Below are 24,083 nucleotides of genomic sequence, written 5' to 3' on the forward strand. Positions count from 1 at the left end.
TAACTGTTTCCTCCTCCTTCTCTCTCTCCTTCTCTAACTGGTTTCCTCCTCTCTTCTCTTCTCTCCTCTCTAACTGGTTTCCTCCTCTCTTCTCTCCTCTCTCCTCTCTAACTGGTTTCCTCCTTCTCCTCTCTCCTCTCTAACTGGTTTCCTCCTCTCTTCTCTCCTCTCTCCTCTCTAACTGGTTTCCTCCTCTCCTCTCTCCTCTCTAACTGGTTTCCTCCTCTCCTCTCTAACTGGTTTCCTCCTCTCCTCTCTCCTCTCTCCTCTCTAACTGGTTTCCTCCTCTCCTCTCTAACTGGTTTCCTCCTCTCCTCTCTCCTCTCTCCTCTCTCCTCTCTAACTGGTTTCCTCCTGTTTCAGATTCGATCAGAGAGTCGGAGAGTTTAAACTCAGAGCGACAGCTTCAACAGCCGAACAACAATACAGGACCCCCCGTCCCCGTCCCACCCGTCCCCCACAGAGTCCCTCCGACACCTCGGGTGTTTCCTTACAAAGGCTCACACACACACACACACACACTGAACACACACACACACACACACACACACACACACACACACACACACACACACACACACACACACACACACACACACACTCACACTGAACACACGCGTCCCAGATGTGCAGTGAGGACAGAAAGCTGGGTTCCACTCCTTCACTACAACTTTCACCACTTTCATGTATTCTGGATATTTACAAGGCAGGATGATAACTCTTCACTCTGAACGCTGTCAGGGCTACGGCACGGATGTGGACATGTTCAATCACTCCTGTGTGTGCGTGTGCGTGAGTGTGCGTGTGCGTGAGTGTGTGTGTGTGTGAGTGCGTGCATGCGTGCGTGCGTGCATGTGTGAGTGTGTGTGTGTGTGTGTGTGTGTGTGAGTGTGTGCGTGCGTGTGTGTGTGTGTGTGTGTGTGTCGAACACAAACTCTGTCATTTTCATTCATGCTGACGTCTCCCAGAGAGTCTCGTACAATGAGCAGAACATACAGTACATGCACACACACACGCAGACACACACTCTCACATGAAACACAGACACACACTCTCACATGAAACACACAGACACACACACATTCTGACTCTGATCGTGTTGGGTATGAAGGTGTAGAATAAGCATTACTTTAACAGCTCGTCCATCATCATCATCTCTCTGCAGGTAAACACTGAGACCCCCCCAGTAACCTGGCTCTGATCATCTCCCAGCATGCATCTCTTCAGCCCTGCTGCTCTGAGCCCTTTCTTGAGTCCAACCAGCTGTATCTGGATCAGAACCACAGCCTGTCAGATCTCTGATAATCTGCCGATCTGAAGTGCCTGCCGTCTGCTCAGAGTCTGCCTCAGAACCACTGGCTCGTGTCACAGTTTGAGCCTCATGTCTGAACTACTGTATTATAGTCTTTGTGTCTTTAATGCTTTTGTGTGCTTGCACTCTTTTCTGCTGTAACATTGTACATTTCCCCTCTGTGGGACGTATAAAGGTTCTGGTTCTGACTCTGACTCTGATTCTGACTCTGGTTCTGATCTGACCTGACTCTGGTTCTGACTCTGGTTCTGATCTGACTCTGTTCTGACTATGGTTCTGATCTGACTCTGACTCTGGTTCTGATCTGACTCTGTTCTGACTCTGGTTCTGATCTGACTCTGACTCTGGTTCTGATCTGACTCTGTTCTGACTCTGGTTCTGATCTGACTCTGACTCTGGTTCTGATCTGACTCTGACTCTGACTCTGGTTCTGACTCTGGTTCTGATCTGACTCTGACTCTGACTCTGATTCTGACTCTGGTTCTGATCTGACTCTGACTCTGGTTCTGACTCTGGTTCTGATCTGACTCTGATTCTGACTCTGGTTCTGATCTGACTCTGACTCTGGTTCTGACTCTGGTTCTGATCTGACTCTGATTCTGACTCTGGTTCTGATCTGACTCTGACTCTGATTCTGACTCTGGTTCTGACTCTGGTTATGATCTGACTCTGGTTCTGATCTGACTCTGACTCTGATTCTGATCTGACTCTGGTTCTGATCTGACTCTGACTCTGATTCTGACTCTGGTTCTGATCTGACTCTGGTTCTGACTCTGGTTCTGATCTGACTCTGGTTCTGACTCTGGTTCTGATCTGACTCTGGTTCTGATCTGACTCTGACTCTGATTCTGACTCTGGTTCTGACTCTGGTTCTGACTCTGGTTCTGATCTGACTCTGACTCTGGTTCTGACTCTGGTTCTGACTCTGACTCTGGTTCTGGTTCTGATCTGACTCTGGTTCTGACTCTGGTTCTGACTCTGGTTCTGATCTGACTCTGGTTCTGATCTGACTCTGACTCTGGTTCTGACTCTGGTTCTGATCTGACTCTGACTCTGGTTCTGTCTCTGGTTCTGTCTCTGGTACTGACTCTGGTTCTGATCTGACTGACTCTGGTTCTGATCTGACTCTGGTTCTGACTCTGGTTCTGATCTGACTCTGGTTCTGACTCTGGTTCTGATCTGACTCTGGTTCTGATCTGACTCTGGTTCTGATCTGACTCTGGTTCTGACTCTGGTTCTGATCTGACTCTGGTTCTGACTCTGGTTCTGATCTGACTCTGGTTCTGACTCTGGTTCTGATCTGACTCTGACTCTGATTCTGACTCTGGTTCTGATCTGACTCTGACTCTGATTCTGACTCTGGTTCTGATCTGACTCTGACTCTGATTCTGACTCTGGTTCTGATCTGACTCTGACTCTGGTTCTGACTCTGGTTCTGATCTGACTCTGATTCTGACTCTGGTTCTGATCTGACTCTGGTTCTGATCTGACTCTGACTCTGATTCTGACTCTGGTTCTGACTCTGGTTCTGATCTGACTCTGACTCTGATTCTGATCTGACTCTGGTTCTGATCTGACTCTGGTTCTGATCTGACTCTGACTCTGATTCTGATCTGACTCTGGTTCTGATCTGACTCTGGTTCTGATCTGACTCTGACTCTGATTCTGACTCTGGTTCTGACTCTGGTTCTGATCTGACTCTGGTTCTGATCTGACTCTGACTCTGGTTCTGACTCTGGTTCTGATCTGACTCTGACTCTGGTTCTGACTCTGGTTCTGACTCTGGTTCTGACTCTGACTCTGGTTCTGACTCTGGTTCTGATCTGACTCTGGTTCTGACTCTGGTTCTGACTCTGGTTCTGATCTGACTCTGGTTCTGATCTGACTCTGACTCTGGTTCTGACTCTGGTTCTGATCTGACTCTGACTCTGGTTCTGACTCTGGTTCTGACTCTGGTTCTGACTCTGGTTCTGACTCTGGTTCTGATCTGACTCTGGTTCTGACTCTGTATCTGGTTCTGACTCTGGTTCTGATCTGACTCTGACTCTGACTCTGGTTCTGACTCTGGTTCTGACTCTGGTTCTGACTCTGGTTCTGACTCTGGTTCTGATCTGACTCTGACTCTGGTTCTGACTCTGTCTCTGGTTCTGACTCTGGTTCTGATCTGACTCTGGTTCTGATCTGACTCTGGTTCTGACTCTGGTTCTGACTCTGGTTCTGACTCTGGTTCTGACTCTGGTTCTGATCTGACTCTGGTTCTGATCTGACTCTGGTTCTGATCTCACTCTGACTCTGGTTCTGATCTGACTCTGACTCTGGTTCTGATCTGACTCTGGTTCTTACTCTAGTTCTGATCTGACTCTGGTTCTGACTCTCGTTCTGATCTGACTCTGGTTCTGACTCTGGTTCTGACTCTGACTCTGGTTCTGACTCTGGTTCTGACTCTGACTCTGGTTCTGACTCTGGTTCTGATCTGACTCTGGTTCTGACTCTGAAAGTCAGAATTGAAAGATTTTGATAAAAACAATTGAAGAATTTTCCGCTTTGGAAAAAGTCAGAATTTTGAGGCAAAAAAGTGAAAATGCTGAAAAAAAAATCAATTTAGAAAAAAATTGTCGAGCGAATTTTTGGATTTTAAACAAATGAAGAAAATCGAGAAAAAAATGAAGTCTTCTCAGATTTGTTTTTGTCACAGTCCTGATCAGAGCGTACGGCGTCCGACAAGCGCCGCACGAGCGCTGAGACGATGATAGAAACACACAAATGTTCAGCGTTTGGTTTCTGCAGGTCTTAAGGCCCGACCAAGCAGTCGCCAGAGAACTCGCCGACGCCGACTGTTGCGTTGGCGAGTTCTCCTGCGGCCATGTGTCGCACTGGAACACACCGCAAAGACTTCAGCCGAGCACGTACGAACTGCGCATGCGTGAGCAATAACTCTCCTTACCAGCAGGCGGCGGTCGTGTGTGTTCGTCATTCAAAAGAGGCAACAACCGTGATCTAAACAAACAACAAATAGCGTGTGCGTTCCATTTTCACTCTCGTCCATCGAAAACATGTTTCGTGCGGCACTGGAGCTCAGCCATTGGAGTGTTGCTCGTGGAAGACGTTCTCAAGCAACCGTTTCGCTTCTCATGCTCTGATTCGCTAGCTGAACAGCCAATCAGAGTGATTTCTTTGTCCGACTGCCTGTGGCCGACGCACGGCCGATTCAACATGTTGAATCGGCCGTGCGTCGGCCATGAAAGGCCAAATAAGGCGTGTCACGGCCGGCGGTGCGGGACACACCAAATTGAGTTTGGGCGACAGGGCACGCTTCGTCGTCCGACTAACGAAAACGGCCGATTTCGTCCTGGTGTGTCCGGGCCTTTAGATGCGCTGCCATGTCTCCCCAAGCTGCTGAGTGTTCTCTAAACGCTGCACGAGTTGTTGTGCAGATGTTCCTTCATGTGGAACGTTTGGGTTTACCTGCATCCTTCCTGAAGCTGCCTCTCCCGATGGAGGAGTTGTGGTTGTAGAGTGTTTGCACCTGTCGGCCTCCGTTTATCAAAACAGACGTTTCTAACAACTTGAGATTGCAGGTTATTTCCCAGCAGCTCTGAATCTGGGACAGAGCGCTGGCGGTAATGGCTGTGTGATTGAGGTTGTTCAGAAACTCTTTTGTTCACCTTCTTGTGGCTCTTGAGGACGGAGGGCGTGACGAAGGCTTTCTCACACAGGTCACACTTGTACTTCTTGTGTCCGTCGTGCACGACCTGGATGTGCACGTTCAGCGTGTCCTTCCTCTTGAAGGTGGCGTCGCACTGATCGCACTTAAAGGTCCTCTCACCTGCGGGGACATTGAGAGAGAGACATCTGCAGTTTACTATTGTGGAGCCTCTAAACACACACCATCATCACCGTCATCATCATCATCACCATCATCATCCTCACAGCCAGAGCAAACCCAGTTTCTGCAACAACAGAGCAAAGAGGCTGCAGACACACAAACAAGCTCCTCACCCCGTCTGGACTCAACAGGCGAGACGCCTCATAACGTTTGGGCTGTTTGTAGCTTTGGAGATAAAGTTGACATTTTAAGACTGCAGACAGACTCTGAGCTGCAGACAGGCTCTGAGCTGCAGACAGACTCTGAGCTGCAGACAGACTCTGAGCTGCAGACAGGCTCTGAGCTGCAGACTCTGAGCTGCAGACAGACTCTGAGCTGCAGACAGGCTCTGAGCTGCAGACTCTGAGCTGCAGACAGACTCTGAGCTGCAGACAGGCTCTGAGCTGCAGACAGGCTCTGAGCTGCAGACAGGCTCTGAGCTGCAGACAGACTCTGAGCTGCAGACAGACTCTGAGCTGCAGACAGGCTCTGAGCTGCAGCTCAGAGCCTGTCTGCAGCTCAGAGTCTGCAGCTCAGAGTCTGCAGCTCAGAGCCTGTCTGCAGCTCAGAGCCTGTCTGCAGCTCAGAGTCTGTCTGCAGCTCAGAGTCTGTCTGCAGCTCAGAGTCTGTCTGCAGTCTTAAAATGTCAACTTTATCTCCAAAGCTCCAAACAGCCCAAACGTTATGAGGCGTCTCGCCTGTTGAGTCCAGACGGGGTGAGGAGCTTGTTGTCACATCGCGGGGGAAACTGCTCCGCCGCATGTTTCTCTCTCAGCTGCTCTGCAAACAACCGGCCTATTGTCCTGCAGGCACATCATTCAATATCCAGGCCGTGTGTGTGTGTGTGTGTGTGTGTGTGTGTGTGTGTGTGTGTGTGTGTGTGTGTGTGTGTGTGTGTGTGTGTGTGTGTGTGTGTGTTCCTGTTACAAGGCCGCTGACGGTCAGCTCTATAAAGTGGGACAGCAGTGTAAGTGTTTTCACTTTAATGGAAACACTTGCTGATAATTATTGTCAGCGACGCCCCCGCACAAAGGTTTCATTATAACTCACAGCTTCAGACTGGTGTTAAACACACACACACACACACACACACACACACACACACACACACACACATAGAGACACACACACACACACACACACACACACACACACAGAGAGACACACACACACAGAGACACACACACACAGACACACACACACAGAGACACACACAGACACACACACAGACAGAGAGACACACACAGAGAGACACACACACACAGAGACACACACAGACAGACACACACACAGAGACACACACACACAGACACACACACACACACACACACACACACACACACAGAGAGACACACACAGACACATACACACACACACACAGAGAGACACACACACACAGACACACACACACACACAGAGAGACACACACAGACACATACACACACACACACAGAGAGACACACACACACACACACAGAGACACACACACACAGACACACACACACAGAGACACACACACACAGAGAGACACACACACAGAGAGACACACACACAGAGACACACACACACAGACACACACACAGACACACACACACAGACACACACACACACAGAGACACACACACAGACACACACAGAGAGAGACACACACAGACACATACACACAGACACATACACACAGACACACACACACACAGACACACACACACACACACAGAGAGACACACACACACAGAGACACACACACACACACACAGACACACACACAGACAGAGAGACACACACAGAGAGACACACACACACAGAGAGACACACACACACAGAGACACACACAGACAGACACACACACACACAGAGACACACACACACAGACACACACACACACACACACAGAGAGAGACACACACAGACACATACACACACACACACACACACACACACACAGAGAGAACACACACACACAGACACACACACAGACACACACACACAGAGACACACACACACAGAGAGACACACACCACACACACACACACACACAGAGAGACACACACAGAGACACACACACACAGACACACACACAGACACACACACAGAGACACACACACAGAGACACACACACACACACACACACACACAGACACACACACACAGAGACACACACACACACACACACAGACACACACACACAGAGACACACACACACACACACACACACACACACACACACACAGACAGACAGACACACACACACACACACACACAGAGAGACACACACAGAGACAACACACACACAGACACACACACAGACACACACACAGAGACACACACACACAGACACACACACACAGAGACACACACACACACACACACACACACACACACACACACACACACAGAGAGTAACGTATACACTGGATCTGGATTACTTAAATCCAACAAGGAATAATGGATTTTCACAAAGAGCTGAAACATTCGAGGAAAATGTGAAGATTTTTGAGATTTTGACAATAAGTCAAATTCAGATGTTCATTAAAAAATAGCAGATTTTGATAAAAAGGTGAATGATAACATTTTCTGCAAAAAAGTCAGAATTGAAAGATTTTGAAAAAACGATTGAAGAATTTTCCGAAGAAAAACATATGTGAGCGAATTTTTAGATTTCTAAACAAATGAAGAATTTCGAGAAAAAAGAAAAAGTCGGAATTTAAAAGAAAGTCAGAATTTGAACAAAAAATTGTCAAAATGTTGAGATTTTGAGGGAAAAAATGAATTTTGATATATATTGTTTTTATCCGTATTTTGCGACATTTTAAAGAAAAAGTTTGCAAATGTTTAGATTTCGAAACATATGAAGAATTTGGAGAGAAAAAACGAGGACTTGGATCAGCAGGTGAGAAAGGGGACGGGGCCTAATAAAGGTGTACAGGTACTCACTGTTGTGGATCAGCAGGTGGGAAAGGGGGCGGGGCCTAATAAAGGTGTACAGGTACTCACTGTTGTGGATCAGCAGGTGGGAAAGGGGGCGGGGCCTAATAAAGGTGTACAGGTACTCACTGTTGTGGATCAGCAGGTGGGAAAGGGGGCGGGGCTTAATACAGGTGTGTGTGATGGTACTCACTGATGTGGATCAGCAGGTGGGAAAGGGGGCGGGGCTTAATAAAGGTGTATAGGTACTCACTGTTGTGGATCAGCAGGTGGGAAAGGGGGCGGGGCCTAATAAAGGTGTACAGGTACTCACTGTTGTGGATCAGCAGGTGGGAAAGGGGGCGGGGCCTAATAAAGGTGTACAGGTACTCACTGTTGTGGATCAGCAGGTGGGAAAGGGGGCGGGGGCTTAATAAAGGTGTATAGGTACTCACTGTTGTGGATCAGCAGGTGGGAAAGGGGGCGGGGCCTAATAAAGGTGTACAGGTACTCACTGTTGTGGATCAGCAGGTGGGAAAGGGGGCGGGGCCCTAATAAAGGTGTACAGGTACTCACTGTTGTGGATCAGCAGGTGGGAAAGGGGGCGGGGCTTAATAAAGGTGTATAGGTACTCACTGTTGTGGATCAGCAGGTGGGAAAGGGGGCGGGGGCCTAATAAAGGTGTACAGGTACTCACTGTTGTGGATCAGCAGGTGGGAAAGGGGGCGGGGCCTAATAAAGGTGTACAGGTACTCACTGTTGTGGATCAGCAGGTGGGAAAGGGGGCGGGGCTTAATACAGGTGTGTGTGATGGTACTCACTGATGTGGATCAGCAGGTGGGAAAGGGGGCGGGGCTTAATAAAGGTGTATAGGTACTCACTGTTGTGGATCAGCAGGTGAGAAAGGGGGCGGGGCCTAATAAAGGTGTACAGGTACTCACTGTTGTGGATCAGCAGGTGAGAAAGGGGGCGGGGCCTAATAAAGGTGTACAGGTACTCACTGTTGTGGATCAGCAGGTGGGAAAGGGGGCGGGGCTTAATACAGGTGTGTGTGATGGTACTCACTGATGTGGATCAGCAGGTGGGAAAGGGGGCGGGGCTTAATACAGGTGTGTGATGGTACTCACTGTTGTGGATCAGCAGGTGGGAAAAGGGGCGGGGCTTAATACAGGTGTGTGATGGTACTCACTGATGTGGATCAGCAGGTGGGAAAGGGGGTGGGGCTTAATACAGGTGTGTGATGGTACTCACTGTTGTGGATCAGCAGGTGGGAAAGGGGGCGGGGCTTAATACAGGTGTGTGATGGTACTCACTGTTGTGGATCAGCAGGTGGCGCTGCAGGGAGAACGGCGTCCTGAACAAGGCTTTGCACTCGTCACACTGGAAGGGTCTCTCCTCAGAGTGGGTCTGCAGAGAGAGTTTACACACAGTTAGGAGAACCAATCAGAACAGAGTTAGGAGAACCAATCATGCTCTTGATGTCTTTCGTTTTTGTAAAGCACTTTGAATAGCCTTGAAAAGAGCTGTATAAATAAACGTTCCTTTCCTTGATGAGGACGAGCAGCTGGAGGGGCTTTAAGTTCAAAGTGCTTCTGTTTCCCCCTTAAACCCAACCTATCTGTCTGAGTGACAGCCCGATCCCACAGATAACAGCCTCCAGGGGGGGGGGGACCCCACAGATAGCAGCCTCCAGGGGGGGGGGGGGGGGCACAGATAACAGCCTCCAGGGGGGGGGGACCCCACAGATAACAGCCTCCAGGGGGGGGGGGGACCCCACAGATAAAAGCCTCCAGGGGGGGGGACCCCACAGATAACAGCCTCCAGGGGGGGGGGACCCCACAGATAACAGCCTCCAGGGGGGGGGGGGACCCCACAGATAACAGCCTCCAGGGGGGGGACCCCACAGATAACAGCCTCCAGGGGGGGGGGCCACAGATAACAGCCTCCAGGGGGGGGGGACCCCACAGATAACAGCCTCCAGGGGGGGGGGGGACCCCACAGATAACAGCCTCCAGGGGGGGGGACCCCACAGATAACAGCCTCCAGGGGGGGGGGGGACCCCACAGATAACAGCCTCCAGGGGGGGGGGACCCCAAAGATAACATTTCTTTTTAAAAGTCAACATTTTGAGATTTTCTTAAAAAGGAGAGGATTCAGACATTTTGAGAACATGAATAGAATTTGAATAATTCTCAGAAAAAGTCAAAATTCTGAGAATTTGAGGAAAAAGTCAGAATGTAATGATTTTCTAAAGAAAGTCTAAATTTGGGGGAAAAAGTCAGATTGCTGAGATTTTGAGAAATAAAAAGTATTTAGCGATTTCCAGAAAAAGTCAGAATGTTGATTTGAAAAAAACACACACACACAAACGGATTGTAAAGAAATTGTGACGGGACCAACGAGACCCTGATGGATTACAGCCGCCACAATAAATAATAATAAACCCCCCCCCCCTCGCAGGAAGCTCCAATAAGAGAGCAGTAGAGCTGTGGGGCTGATTATAGAGGAAGGGGGTCTTTCATTTAGACAGAGAAAGAGTGTTTGAGAGTTCATTCTGAGTTCTTCAATCAGGAACTTCAATTTAGAAAAACGTATTTGTTGTTTGAGGTGCAAAATATGACTCAGCAGCTTTAAGACATGAAGACACTATTATTTCCTGCTTCGCTCTAATGCAGTATTTACAACGAAAAGTGGGCGGGGCTTAATTTAGACGTTAGCGCCCTTATGTTATATTTACCTATAAAACCCTCATATCATATATACCAGACGTCTCTACACACCTTTACATGCAGGAATAATAATAATATTAAATATGAACCCCCATGTTGGGAAAACACTGAGTGTCCTCCTCCAACATGAGAGTAGCATGCTAACAAAGGTATCCCAACTGTAGCTGAGAACATGACAGGATGTGTGATGACCTAGAAGAGCATCAGGACTGTTTGAGGCAGATGATAGCTCTGTGATTAACATGATGATTCAGCCTCTATGGAGAGAGACATCAAGCATGCTCATTTCTGACGTGGAGCTAATCTGAAGTAAACATTGAATACTGCTTTCTATTCCTCCATCTTGTGACTGTGTAACTCCCTCTCTTGGATATCAGCATGTGAAGGACACTGTTCAGGAACTAGTTGATGCTCTGTATGTGATGACTCCTTCCCTTCTGGAGAGGATCACAGATACATGGATCCTGAGGCTGAAGCTCAAGCCGGAGACCAGGGAGAGTTTCTAACACTCACCTTCTTGTGGTTCTTGTAGACGTTCCTGTGGGCGAACTCCTTCCCACACAGCTTGCACTTGTAGGGCTTGTCCTCGCTGTGGATGATCTTGTGAGCCGTCACCTGGTCGAGGCGTTTGAAGGAGCGGCTGCACACCTCACAGGTGTACGGACGCTTCTCTGAGGACACAATGCATCATGGGAAGCACAGAGACTAGGTCTGAAGCAAACGGGGAAAACACATCACGATGCAAAAGGTGTTTCTGTTTGATTTGCCTCACCTGAGTGTGTGATCATGTGACGCTTCAGCTGATTGGTGGAGATGAACTTCTTGTCACAGGCGTGGCATTCCAGTATTTCATGAACCTGCAACAGAGGACTCTTTAAAGTAGAGACACTACATACTGATATACACCTCAACATCAGCAGGAGAGGACTCTTTAAAGTAGAGACACTACATACTGATATACACCTGAACATCAGCAGGAGAGGACTCTTTAAAGTAGAGACACTACATACTGATATACACCTGAACATCAGCAGGAGAGGACTCTTTAAAGTAGAGACACTACATAATGATATACACCTGAACATCAGCAGGAGAGGACTCTTTAAAGTAGAGACACTACATACTGATATACACCTGAACATCAGCAGGAGAGGACTCTTTAAAGTAGAGACACTACATACTGATATACACCTGAACATCAGCAGGAGAGGACTCTTTAAAGTAGAGACACTACATACTGATATACACCTGAACATCAGCAGGAGAGGACTCTTTAAAGTAGAGACACTACATACTGATATACACCTGAACATCAGCAGGAGAGAACTCTTTAAAGTAGAGACACTACATACTGATATACACCTGAACATCAGCAGGAGAGGACTCTTTAAAGTAGAGACACTACATACTGATATACACCTGAACATCAGCAGGAGAGGACTCTTTAAAGTAGAGACACTACATACTGATATACACCTGAGCATCAGCAGGAGAGAACTCTTTAAAGTAGAGACACTACACACTGATATACACCTGAACATCAGCAGGAGAGGTCTCTTTAAAGTAGAGACACTACATACTGATATACACCTAAACATCAGCAGGAGAGGACTCTTTAAAGTAGAGACACTACATACTGATATACACCTGAGCATCAGCAGGAGAGGACTCTTTAAAGTGGAGACACTACATACTGATATACACCTGAACATCAGCAGGAGAGGACTCTTTAAAGTAGAGACACTACATACTGATATACACCTGAACATCAGCAGGAGAGGACTCTTTAAAGTAGAGACACTACATACTGATATACACCTGAACATCAGCAGGAGAGGACTCTTTAAAGTAGAGACTCTACATACTGATATACACCTGAATATCAGCAGGAGAGGACTCTTTAAAGTAGAGACACTACATACTGATATACACCTGAACATCAGCAGGAGAGGACTCTTTAAAGTAGAGACACTACATACTGATATACACCTGAACATCAGCAGGAGAGGACTCTTTAAAGTAGAGACACTACATACTGATATACACCTGAACATCAGCAGGAGAGGACTCTTTAAAGTAGAGACACTACATACTGATATACACCTGAACATCAGCTGGAGAGGACTCTTTAAAGTAGAGACACTACATACTGATATACACCTGAACATCAGCAGGAGAGGACTCTTTAAAGTAGAGACACTACATACTGATATACACCTGAACATCAGCAGGAGAGAACTCTTTAAAGTAGAGACACTACATACTGATATACACCTGAACACCAGCAGGAGAGGACTCTTTAAAGTAGAGACACTACATACTGATATACACCTGAACATCTGCAGGAGAGGACTCTTTAAAGTAGAGACACTACATACTGATATACACCTGAACATCTGCAGGAGAGGACTCTTTAAAGTAGAGACACTACATACTGATATACACCTGAACATCAGCAGGAGAGGACTCTTTAAAGTAGAGACACTACATACTGATATACACCTGAACATCAGCAGGAGAGGACTCTTTAAAGTAGAGACACTACATACTGATATACACCTGAACATCAGCAGGAGAGGAGTCTTTAAAGTAGAGACACTACATACTGATATACACCTGAACATCAGCAGGAGAGGACTCTTTAAAGTAGAGACTCTACATACTGATATACACCTGAACATCAGCAGGAGAGGACTCTTTAAAGTAGAGACACTACATACTGATATACACCTGAACATCAGCAGGAGAGGACTCTTTAAAGTAGAGACACTACATACTGATATACACCTGAACATCAGCAGGAGAGGACTCTTTAAAGTAGAGACACTACATACTGATATACACCTGAATATCAGCAGGAGAGGACTCTTTAAAGTAGAGACACTACATACTGATATACACCTGAACATCAGCAGGAGAGGACTCTTTAAAGTAGAGACACTACATACTGATATACACCTGAACATCAGCAGGAGAGGACTCTTTAAAGTAGAGTGTTTAAAAGTTAAAGGATCAACAGAAAGTAAAGCTTGTCTCCCCCCCCCCCCAATCTGACAGAAAGTAATTAAAGTGCTGAAAAGTTCCCTCTCGTCTCCGTCAGCTGCAGTAATTGCCTGAATATCCGCGCCTCTGATATGTTAATGTTCAGAGGAACATGTAGAGTTTAATAACGGAGCGCTAAGCGGCTTTATGGACGTCTGCAGAGCCTCTGATGGAGCGCAGTATTACTGTAATATATTAACTCTGTGAGGACTCAATTAATCTCAACAACTCCATTACATGAGCAGAAACATCCTATCACGCTGACCTGGATTCACACTGTGCCGCTCAGACCTCAGGCTGGTGCATGATGGGAAATCTGTTTTGCTTTTCTAAGCCCAATATCAGCAGGACTGAAACTGTGGAGGATTCTGGAAACGATTGCTAAAATACGTCCAGGTGAGTCTGCATGTCTAAGAGTTTAGAGAAGACTGGATTCATCTGGTTGATGGATGATGACGAGGGGAAATGAAAAGTCATCATTAGCAGCAGATAACCAATCAGAGGAGAGAATAACCCAATGCCTGCACACAACAATAAGTGATGGATCCATAAAGAAACAAATATTTTAAAGCTGCAATTGAATGCTTTTTAGGCGAATAAAAAGTCAGGAAATGTTTGAAATTGTCAATCCGAGTGTCTCAGAGTCCGAGCTGATGTGTCTAAATGTACAAAGATATTCACGTTATATACCAGACGTCTGCTCTCTGCTCACAGCCGACGAATCAGGGCGTACAATGGCCCAGAATTCACAACCTTAGTATAAAAACCAGTGTTTCCCATACATTGATTTCATTGTGGCGGGCCGTGGGACACACTGAAAACTGCAGGTTTTTATCAGAGTTTGGCAGAAAAACATGATTATTTTTCTAAATATTGAGAATATAGTAAAATATATCAGTGTTAGAAACAAAACTCAGGAATCAGGATGAGAGCTGCGAATACATGTTGTCTTCTGGAGTCGTGGGCTGGTGTTTGAAAAGTCTGTAAACAAGTCCATCCCAGAGTCTCAGAGTCGGAGCGTTTCAAAGATAGAGAAAAGCAGCCTCCAGATTACAGAGGGACACTGCAGAGACATAGAGTTGATCAGAGTCTCACCTTCCTGTGCTCCTGCAGGTTCAGAGAGGACGAGCACTTCCTGTTGCAGATCGTGCACGTGAGTTTCCGGCGTGCGCTCCCTGCAAAGGAACAAATAGAAGAAGAAATGACCAAAATCTGCAGGACTGAGGACAGAGAGAGCAACCAGGACAGAGAGAGCAACCAGGACAGAGAGAGCAACAAGGACAGAGAGAGCAACCAGGACAGAGAGAGCAACCAGGACAGAGAGAGCAACCAGGACAGAGAGAGCAACAAGGACAGAGAGAGCAACCAGGACAGAGAGAGCAACCAGGACAGAGAGAGCAACCAGGACAGAGAGAGCAACAAGGACAGAGAGAGCAACCAGGACAGAGAGAGCAACCAGGACAGAGAGAGCAACAAGGACAGAGAGAGCAACCAGGACAGAGAGAGCAACCAGGACAGAGAGAGCAACCAGGACAGAGAGAGCAACCAGGACAGAGAGAGCAACAAGGACAGAGAGAGCAACCAGGACAGAGAGAGCAACCAGGACAGAGAGAGCAACCAGGACAGAGAGAGCAACCAGGACAGAGAGAGCAACCAGGACAGAGAGAGCAACCAGGACAGAGAGAGCAACCAGGACAGAGAGAGCAACCAGGACAGAGAGAGCAACCAGGACAGAGAGAGCAACAAGGACAGAGAGAGCAACCAGGACAGAGAGAGCAAACCAGGACAGAGAGAGCAACAAGGACAGAGAGAGCAACCAGGACAGAGAGAGCAACCAGGACAGAGAGAGCAACAAGGACAGAGAGAGCAACAAGGACAGAGAGAGCAACCAGGACAGAGAGAGCAACCAGGACAGAGAGAGCAACCAGGACAGAGAGAGCAACCAGGACAGAGAGAGCAACCAGGACAGAGAGAGCAACAAGGACAGAGAGAGCAACAAGGACAGAGAGAGCAACCAGGACAGAGAGAGCAACCAGGACAGAGAAAGCAACCAGGACAGAGAGAGCAACTAGGACAGAGAGAGCAACCAGGACAGAGAAAGCAACCAGGACAGAGAGAGCAACAAGGACAGAGAGAGCAACCAGGACAGAGAGAGCAACCAGGACAGAGAGAGCAACAAGGACAGAGAGAGCAACTAGGACAGAGAGAGCAACCAGGACAGAGAAAGCAACCAGGACAGAGAGAGCAACAAGGACAGAGAGAGCAACCAGGACAGAGAGAGCAACAAGGACAGAGAGAGCAACCAGGACAGAGAGAGCAACCAGGACAGAGAGAGCAACCAGAGTCCCAGCTGCCGGGAAGGAGCTTCAGGAGATTCCACAGAGACATCAGTGTTGTCTCTGAATAGCTTCTGAAGGATGAGAGAGCTGCCAGAGGGAGAGCAGCTGTGCTTCTGGAGTCTTTACGCTGAAACTGGATCAATATTTATCAGGACATTCTGTGAGGTCCTCCAGTCTTCTGCCGCTTCCTGCAGGACGGCTAAATGATGCTAAGACGGCTAGCACTAGCTTAGCTAGCACTAGCTTAGCACGATGTGTTTAGAACGTGAGAAAACGTCCTGCAAAAAAACACGTCGCAAACATCGTAAGCAAATATGCTGCAATGAGTAGTTGGGACACGCACGCGCACACACACACACACACACACACACACACACACACACACACACACACACACACACACACGGACACACGCACGGCCCTACATCCCATCATAAATAGCTTCAGACACACAGGTCAGATGGTACAGAGCGAGTAATGAGAGTCTCCATCATCAGATTACACTGATCCACTTTCTGAGAGGACCGTCAGCACGTCCTGAGCAGAGTGAAACTGCAGGAAGTCCTGTTTCTGTGTGGGTCCCTGAAGGCAGCATCTCCCTGCTCCAATGGGATGTTTCTGTGTGGGTCCCTGAAGGCAGCATCTCCCTGCTCCAATGGGATGTTTCTGTGTGGGTCCCTGAAGGCAGCATCTCCCCTGCTCCAATGGGATGTTTCTGTGTGGGTCCCTGAAGGCAGCATCTCCCTGCTCCAATGGGATGTTTCTGTGTGGGTCCCTGAAGGCAGCATCTCCCTGCTCCAATGGGATATCCTGTTTCTGTGTGGGTCCCTGAAGGCAGCATCTCCCTGCTCCAATGGGATGTTTCTGTGTGGGTCCCTGAAGGCAGCATCTCCCTGCTCCAATGGGATGTCCTGTTTCTGTGTGGGTCCCTGAAGGCAGCATCTCCCTGCTCCAATGGGATGTTTCTGTGTGGGTCCCTGAAGACAGCATCTCCCTGCTCCAATGGGATGTTTCTGTGTGGGTCCCTGAAGGCAGCATCTCCCTGCTCCAATGGGATGTTTCTGTGTGGGTCCCTGAAGGCAGCATCTCCCTGCTCCAATGGGATGTTTCTGTGTGGGTCCCTGAAGGCAGCATCTCCCTGCTCCAATGGGATGTCCTGTTTCTGTGTGGATCCCTGAAGGCAGCATCTCCCTGCTCCAATGGGATGTCTCTGTTTCTGTGTGGGTCCCTGAAGGCAGCATCTCCCTGCTCCAATGGGATGTCTCTGTTTCTGTGTGGGTCCCTGAAGGCAGCATCTCCCTGCTCCAATGGGATGTCCTGTTTCTGTGTGGGTCCCTGAAGGCAGCATCTCCCTGCTCCAATGGGATGTCCTGTTTCTGTGTGGGTCCCTGAAGGCAGCATCTCCCTGCTCCAATGGGATGTCCTGTTTCTGTGTGGGTCCCTGAAGGTAGCATCTCCCTGCTCCAATGGGATGTCCTGTTTCTGTGTGGGTCCCTGAAGGCAGCATCTCCCTGCTCCAATGGGATGTCCTGTTTCTGTGTGGGTCCCTGAAGGCAGCATCTCCCTGCTCCAATGGGATGTCTCCACATATGAACCCCTCTCTATGAAGCCCAGGCTGGATGTGTTTGAAGAGGCAACACGTGACATTTCAATATAAAAGCAGACAGACCACTGGCCCAGGTGACAGGAAGTGATGTCACTCACCTTCACCTGTACAGTCTCACCTGTGTGGACGTTTCCTTTGTGCTTCTTCAAAGCGTCTTTGCTCTTGAATCTCTTCCCACAGCTCTCAGCTTTACAGATGAAACGAGCATCTCCTTTACACGCCTCCTTATGCTGAAGGAAACTGAGGAGGAGGAGGAGGAGGAGGAGGAGGAGGAGGAGGAGGAGGAGGAGGACACAGATAAATGTTACTAGGTGTGTTAGCTGATTAGATACTGCAGATGTGTTCAGGTGTGTTACAGGTGTGTTTCAGGTGTGTTCAGGTGTGTTTCAGGTGTGTTCAGGTGTGTTTCAGGTGTGTTCAGGTGTGTTTCAGGTGTTTCAGGTGTGTTTCAGGTGTGTTCAGGTGTGTTTCAGGTGTTTCAGGTGTGTTTCAGGTGTGTTTCAGATGTGTTTCAGGTGTGTTTCAGATGTGTTTCAGGTGTGTTTCAGGTGTGTTCAGGTGTGTTTCAGGTGTTTCAGGTGTGTTTCAGGTGTGTTCAGGTGTGTTGTGTTCAGGTGTGTTCAGGTGTGTTCAGGTGTGTTGTGTTCAGGTGTGTTCAGGTGTGTTGTGTTCAGGTGTGTTCAGGTGTGTTGTGTTCAGGTGTGTTCAGGTGTGTTCAGGTGTGTTGTGTTCAGGTGTGTTGTGTTCAGGTGTGTTCAGGTGTGTTTCAGGTGTGTTCAGGTGTGTTTCAGGTGTGTTTCAGGTGTTTCAGGTGTGTTCAGGTGTGTTTCAAGTGTTTCAGGTGTGTTTCAGGTGTGTTCAGGTGTGTTTCAGGTGTGTTCACGTGTGTTCAAGTGTTTCAGGTGTGTTCAGGTGTGTTTCAGGTGTGTTCAGGTGTGTTTCAGGTGTGTTTCAGGTGTGTTCAGGTGTGTTTCAGGTGTGTTTCAAGTGTGTTCAGGTGTGTTCAGGTGTGTTTCAGGTGTGTTTCAAGTGTTTCAGGTGTGTTTCAGGTGTGTTCAGGTGTGTTTCAGGTGTGTTCAGGTGTGTTTCAGGTGTGTTTCAGGTGTGTTTCAGGTGTGTTTCAGGTGTGTTTCAGGTGTGTTTCAGGTGTGTTTCAGGTGTGTTCAGGTGTGTTTCAGGTGTGTGTGATTCAGGTGTGTGTGATTCAGGTGTGTGTGATTCAGGTGTGTGTGATTCAGGTGTGTGTGATTCAGGTGTGTGTGATTCAGGTGTGTGTGATTCAGGTGTGTGTGATTCAGGTGTGTGTGATTCAGGTGTGATTCAGGTGTGTTCAGGTGTGTTTCAGGTGTGTTCAGGTGTGTTTCAGTGTAACAGGTGTGTTTCAGTGTGTAACAGGTGTGTTTCAGGTGTGTTTCAGGTGTGTGCAGGTGTGTTTCAGTGTGCAGGTGTGTTTCAGGTGTGTTTCAGGTGTGTTCAGTGTGTTTCAGGTGTGTTCAGGTGTGTTGTGTTCAGGTGTGTTGTGTTCAGGTGTGTTGTGTTCAGGTGTGTTCAGGTGTGTTGTGTTCAGGTGTGTTCAGGTGTGTTGTGTTCAGGTGTGTTCAGGTGTGTTGTGTTCAGGTGTGTTCAGGTGTGTTGTGTTCAGGTGTGTTGTGTTCAGGTGTGTTCAGGTGTGTTTCAAGTGTGTTCAGTTGTGTTCAGGTGTGTTCAGGTGTGTTTCAGGTGTGTTTCAGGTGTGTTTCAGGTGTGTTTCAGATGTGTTTCAGGTGTGTTTCAGATGTGTTTCAGATGTGTTTCAGGTGTGTTTCAGGTGTGTTTCAGGTGTGTTTCAGATGTGTTTCAGGTGTGTTTCAGGTGTTTCAGGTGTGTTCAGGTGTGTTCAGGTGTGTTCAGGTGTGTTTCAGGTGTGTTTCAGGTGTGTTTCAGATGTGTTTCAGGTGTGTTTCAGGTGTGTTTCAGGTGTTTCAGGTGTGTTCAGGTGTGTTTCAGGTGTATTTCAGGTGTGTTTCAGGTGTGTTTCAGATGTGTTTCAGGTGTGTTTCAGGTGTGTTCAGGTGTGTTCAGGTGTGTTTCAGGTGTTACCTGGAGATGGAGCTGAAGCTGGAGCTGCACAGAGAGCATTGATGAGATTTAGAGTCTGAGGAGGGGTCAGGAGACTCTGAGCAGTGAAGAACACTGAGGAGGGATAAAACACAGGGTTAGTGAATCTGATCTGGGATCAGATTTAGAGGAGGTTAATGCAACTGAACTGAGATCAGTTTTTGAGAGAACAGAGGTTAACGAATCTGGTCTGGGATCAGTTTTAGAGGTAATGAATCTGCTCTGGGATCAGTGTTAGAGGTAATGGTTCTGATCTGGGATCAGTGTTAGAGGTAATGGTTCTGATCTGGGATCAGTTTTAGAGGTAATGGTTCTGGTCTGGGATCAGCTTTAGAGGTAATGAATCTGATCTGGGATCAGTGTTAGAGGTAATGGTTCTGGTCTGGGATCAGTTTTAGAGGTAATGTGTTAATTAATCTGATCTGGGATCAGTTTTAGAGGTAAAGGTTCTGGTCTGGGATCAGTTTTAGAGGTAAAGAATCTGATCTGGGATCAGTTTTGGAGGTAATGGGTTAACGAATCTGATCTGGGATCAGTTTTAGAGGTAATGAATCTGATCTGGGATCAGTGTTAGAGGTAATGGTTCTGGTCTGGGATCAGTTTTAGAGGTAATGTGTTAATTAATCTGATCTGGGATCAGTTTTAGAGGTAAAGGTTCTGGTCTGGGATCAGTTTTAGAGGTAAAGAATCTGATCTGGGATCAGTTTTGGAGGTAATGGGTTAACGAATCTGATCTGGGATCAGTTTTAGAGGTAATGAATCTGATCTGGGATCAGTGTTAGAGGTAATGGTTCTGGTCTGGGATCAGTTTTAGAGGTAAAGGGACCTACTGGCGCTGCAGGGCTTGTCTGACGGGGAACTTCTTTCCACAGTTCCTGCACTTGAAGTCCTTTTCTTCGCTGCTGGGTCTCTGGTGAAGCGTCTGCAGGTGATTGGCCAGAATCTCCTCTGATGGGAAGCTGCTCTCACACAGCAGGCAGGGGTAATCCTCCTTCTTTATCACCAGCTCTGAGGAGGAGGAGGAGGAGGAGGAGGAGGAGGAGGAGGAGGAGGAGGAGGAGGAGGAGGAGGAGGAGGAGGAGGAGGAGGAGGAGGAGGAGGAGGAGGAGGAGGAGGAGGAGGAGGAGGAGGAGGAACATTTGAGAATTCACAGCAAAAAGTGAAATACATATTTTTTTAAAGTCCACATTTCGAGAAAAGTCCGAATTTTTGGAGATTTAAGAAAAAAGTCACCAGAAATAAACTAGAATTTTGATTTTTGTTTGAAAAAAGTCAGATTTTTTGGAAAATAAACTCTGATTTTCTTTTTTATAAAATCAGAGTTGTGAGATTTGGAGAAAGTTATGATTTAGAGAAAGTTGTGATTTGGAGATTTGGAGATTTGGAGAGTGCACACAGTAAGAAACAGACCTAACATATTCTGTCTATAATCATCAGTGGTCAGGATTCAATCATAATACCCATTTCTACTAGATGTCTGGCGTCTTTACTGTTCTCGTCGTCGTCCTTCATCACCTCCTCCTCTTCCTCCTCCTCCTCTTCCTCCATGTCACTGTCCAGGTAGCCAATCAGGAGCTCCGTATCCGTGTCGATGTCGTCCACCGCCAGGTAGAAGATGTTCTCTCCATCCTGAGAGAAAACAACAAGTTTACAATGAAGACGATAGATTTACTGTGTATATATCAGCAGGAGAGGGGTCTGAAGAAGAAGGGGAGGGGTCTGTCTGAAGAAGGGGAGGGGTCTGAAGAAGAAGGGGAGGGGTCTGTCTGAAGAAGGGGAGGGGTCTGTCTGAAGAAGGGGAGGGGTCTGAAGAGAAGGGGAGGGGTCTGTCTGAAGAAGGGGAGGGGTCTGTATGAAGAAGGGGAGGGGTCTGTCTGAAGAAGGGGAGGGGTCTGTCAGAAGCATGAGAGGGGTCTGAAGAAGAAGGGGAGGGGTCTGACTGAAGAAGGGGAGGGGTCTGTCAGAAGCAGGAGAGGGGTCTGTCTGAAGAAGGGGAGGGGTCTGACAGAAGAAGGGGAGAGGGGTCTGTCAGAAGAAGGGGAGGGGTCTGTCTGAAGAAGGGGAGGGGTCTGTCTGAAGAGAAGGGGAGGGGTCTGACTGAAGAGAAGGGGAGGGTTTGTCTGAAGAAGGGGAGGGGTCTGAAGAAGAAGGGAGGGGTCCTGTCTGAAGAAGGGGAGGGGTCTGTATGAAGAAGGGGAGGGGTCTGTCTGAAGAAGGGGAGGGGTCTGTCTGAAGAAGGGGAGGGGTCTGTCAGAAGCATGAGAGGGGTCTGAAGAAGAAGGGGAGGGGTCTGTCTGAAGAAGGGGAGGGGTCTGACTGAAGAAGGGGAGGGGTCTGTCAGAAGCAGGAGAGGGGTCTGTCTGAAGAAGGGGAGGGGTCTGACAGAAGAAGGGGAGGGGTCTGTCAGAAGAAGGGGAGGGGTCTGTCTGAAGAAGGGAGGGGTCTGTCTGAAGAGAAGGGGAGGGGTCTGACTGAAGAGAAGGGGAGGGGTCTGACTGAAGAGAAGGGGAGGGGTTTGTCTGAAGAAGGGGAGGGGTCTGACTGAAGAGAAGGGGAGGGGTCTGTCTGAAGAAGGGGAGGGGTCTGTCTGAAGAAGGGGAGGGGTCTGACTGAAGAGAAGGGGAGGGGTCTGTCTGAAGAATAATGTTGAGTCAGAATTTTTAGATAAAAGTCAGATTCTGAGATAAGATAGGATGAACCTTAATTCATCACTCATAGGGGGAAGTTCCGTTTCCACATGAATAACTCTCCATGGGGCGCTGACAGAACTTTAAGCAGAGCGTCACAATGAGGAAAATACTGTTGCTCTAAAGCGCGCGCACACACACACACACACACACACACATTTTGTTCTCCAAGCCAGAGTAGACGTGATATTACTCGTTTAGATGGGAACAGCAACGTTCTGTTTACATCCAAGAGGCGTGTGCGGAACGGAGGATCTAAACTGGGATGGAAAAACGTATTTTGTGGTTTTTAAAAACAATGATAACTGCTCAAATGTTAGCCTTTGATGAGCAGCTCTTTTGAGTTGGGACTGATGCACAGAGCCCGAGCTGTCCATCAGTCGAACTGCAGCAGTTAGTCTGATGCACAGAGCCCGAGCTGTCCATCAGTCGAACTGCAGCAGTTAGTCTGATGCACAGAGCCCGAGCTGTCCATCAGTCGAACTGCAGCAGTTAGTCTCAGCTTTTAGGACCACAGTGTTTACGATATTTTCGGAAGAGGTTTCGTCTCTCTGAATCTGCCGGTGAGTCAAACCAAACAGCGCCGGATCAGAGGCTGATAACCACACACACACACCCACACACACACTCACACACACACATACCATGTATACACCACTTCAGGGGACATTACATTGACTGACATGCATTTCCTGGAGACTTATCCTAACCTTAACCCTAACCCTAAACCTAACCAAGTCTTCACCCTAAAAGTAATGACTCCCCTCATGGGGACCTCCAATTTGTCCCCATAAGGGAGGCGAGTCCCCACACGTGACTGTGTAGACAGATTTAGGTCCCCACAAGTATAGTAATGCTAGGCCACACACACTCTCACTCACACACACACACTCTCACTCACACACACACACACTCTCACACACACACACACACACACACACACACACACCTCTAACCCTTCATATTGTTACACACAGAGCCACTGTTGAGTCTGCAGGTTGAAGTCATTACGGCGGGACATGAGTCCGTTAATCCTGATGAGGTCGAAGGTCAAACTCTGAAAATGTTTCATGAACTTCCCGTTCCCGAAGGTCACGCTAATAAAACCCACGGGTTGGATCCTGAAGTCACATAAATAGTGATTAAGAAGAGGAGAGCTGCACCATAACTGTCAGAGTGAGAGAAGGCAGAGATCTGACACACGTCATGACCTCTGGGCAGCCAATCACACGCTGCCATACCGACAGGGAGCCAAAACCTTCACCCCTGAGCAGCCAATCACACGCTGCGATACGACCGACAGGAGGCCCTCCTCTCCTCTTCGTCAGGAGCCCATCGGTCTGCAGAGGGAGGTCTGCTTTATCTTCCAACAGAAGAAGAGACCCTCCAGACCCTGCATCCTCTTCTACAGTTTAGTATTTATTTGAACCTTTTGAACTCACGAGGTCATCTGGTTTCATTTCTGACCCGCGCTCCTGAGAGAAGGGGATCTTTCCCACGGT

General features: G+C 48.0%; 1 protein-coding gene across 1 annotated transcript; it reads right to left on the reverse strand.

Moving 5' to 3' along the window:
* Nucleotides 1–4,977: 4,977 nt before the first annotated feature.
* Nucleotides 4,978–21,548, reverse strand: prdm5 (PR domain containing 5; the record flags this gene model as incomplete). Its single annotated transcript, XM_034198918.1, is given in 9 exon segments — nucleotides 4,978–5,138; nucleotides 9,395–9,488; nucleotides 11,324–11,481; nucleotides 11,583–11,667; nucleotides 14,948–15,027; nucleotides 17,916–18,037; nucleotides 19,877–19,969; nucleotides 20,725–20,902; nucleotides 21,355–21,548. Coding segments are annotated over 9 exon segments (1,059 nt in total), but the record flags the coding sequence as incomplete, so codon positions are not given.
* Nucleotides 21,549–24,083: the final 2,535 nt, after the last annotated feature.

The sequence above is a fragment of the Gymnodraco acuticeps genome, unplaced genomic scaffold (genome assembly GCF_902827175.1).
Source record: "Gymnodraco acuticeps unplaced genomic scaffold, fGymAcu1.1, whole genome shotgun sequence".
Lineage (NCBI taxonomy): Eukaryota > Metazoa > Chordata > Actinopteri > Perciformes > Bathydraconidae > Gymnodraco > Gymnodraco acuticeps.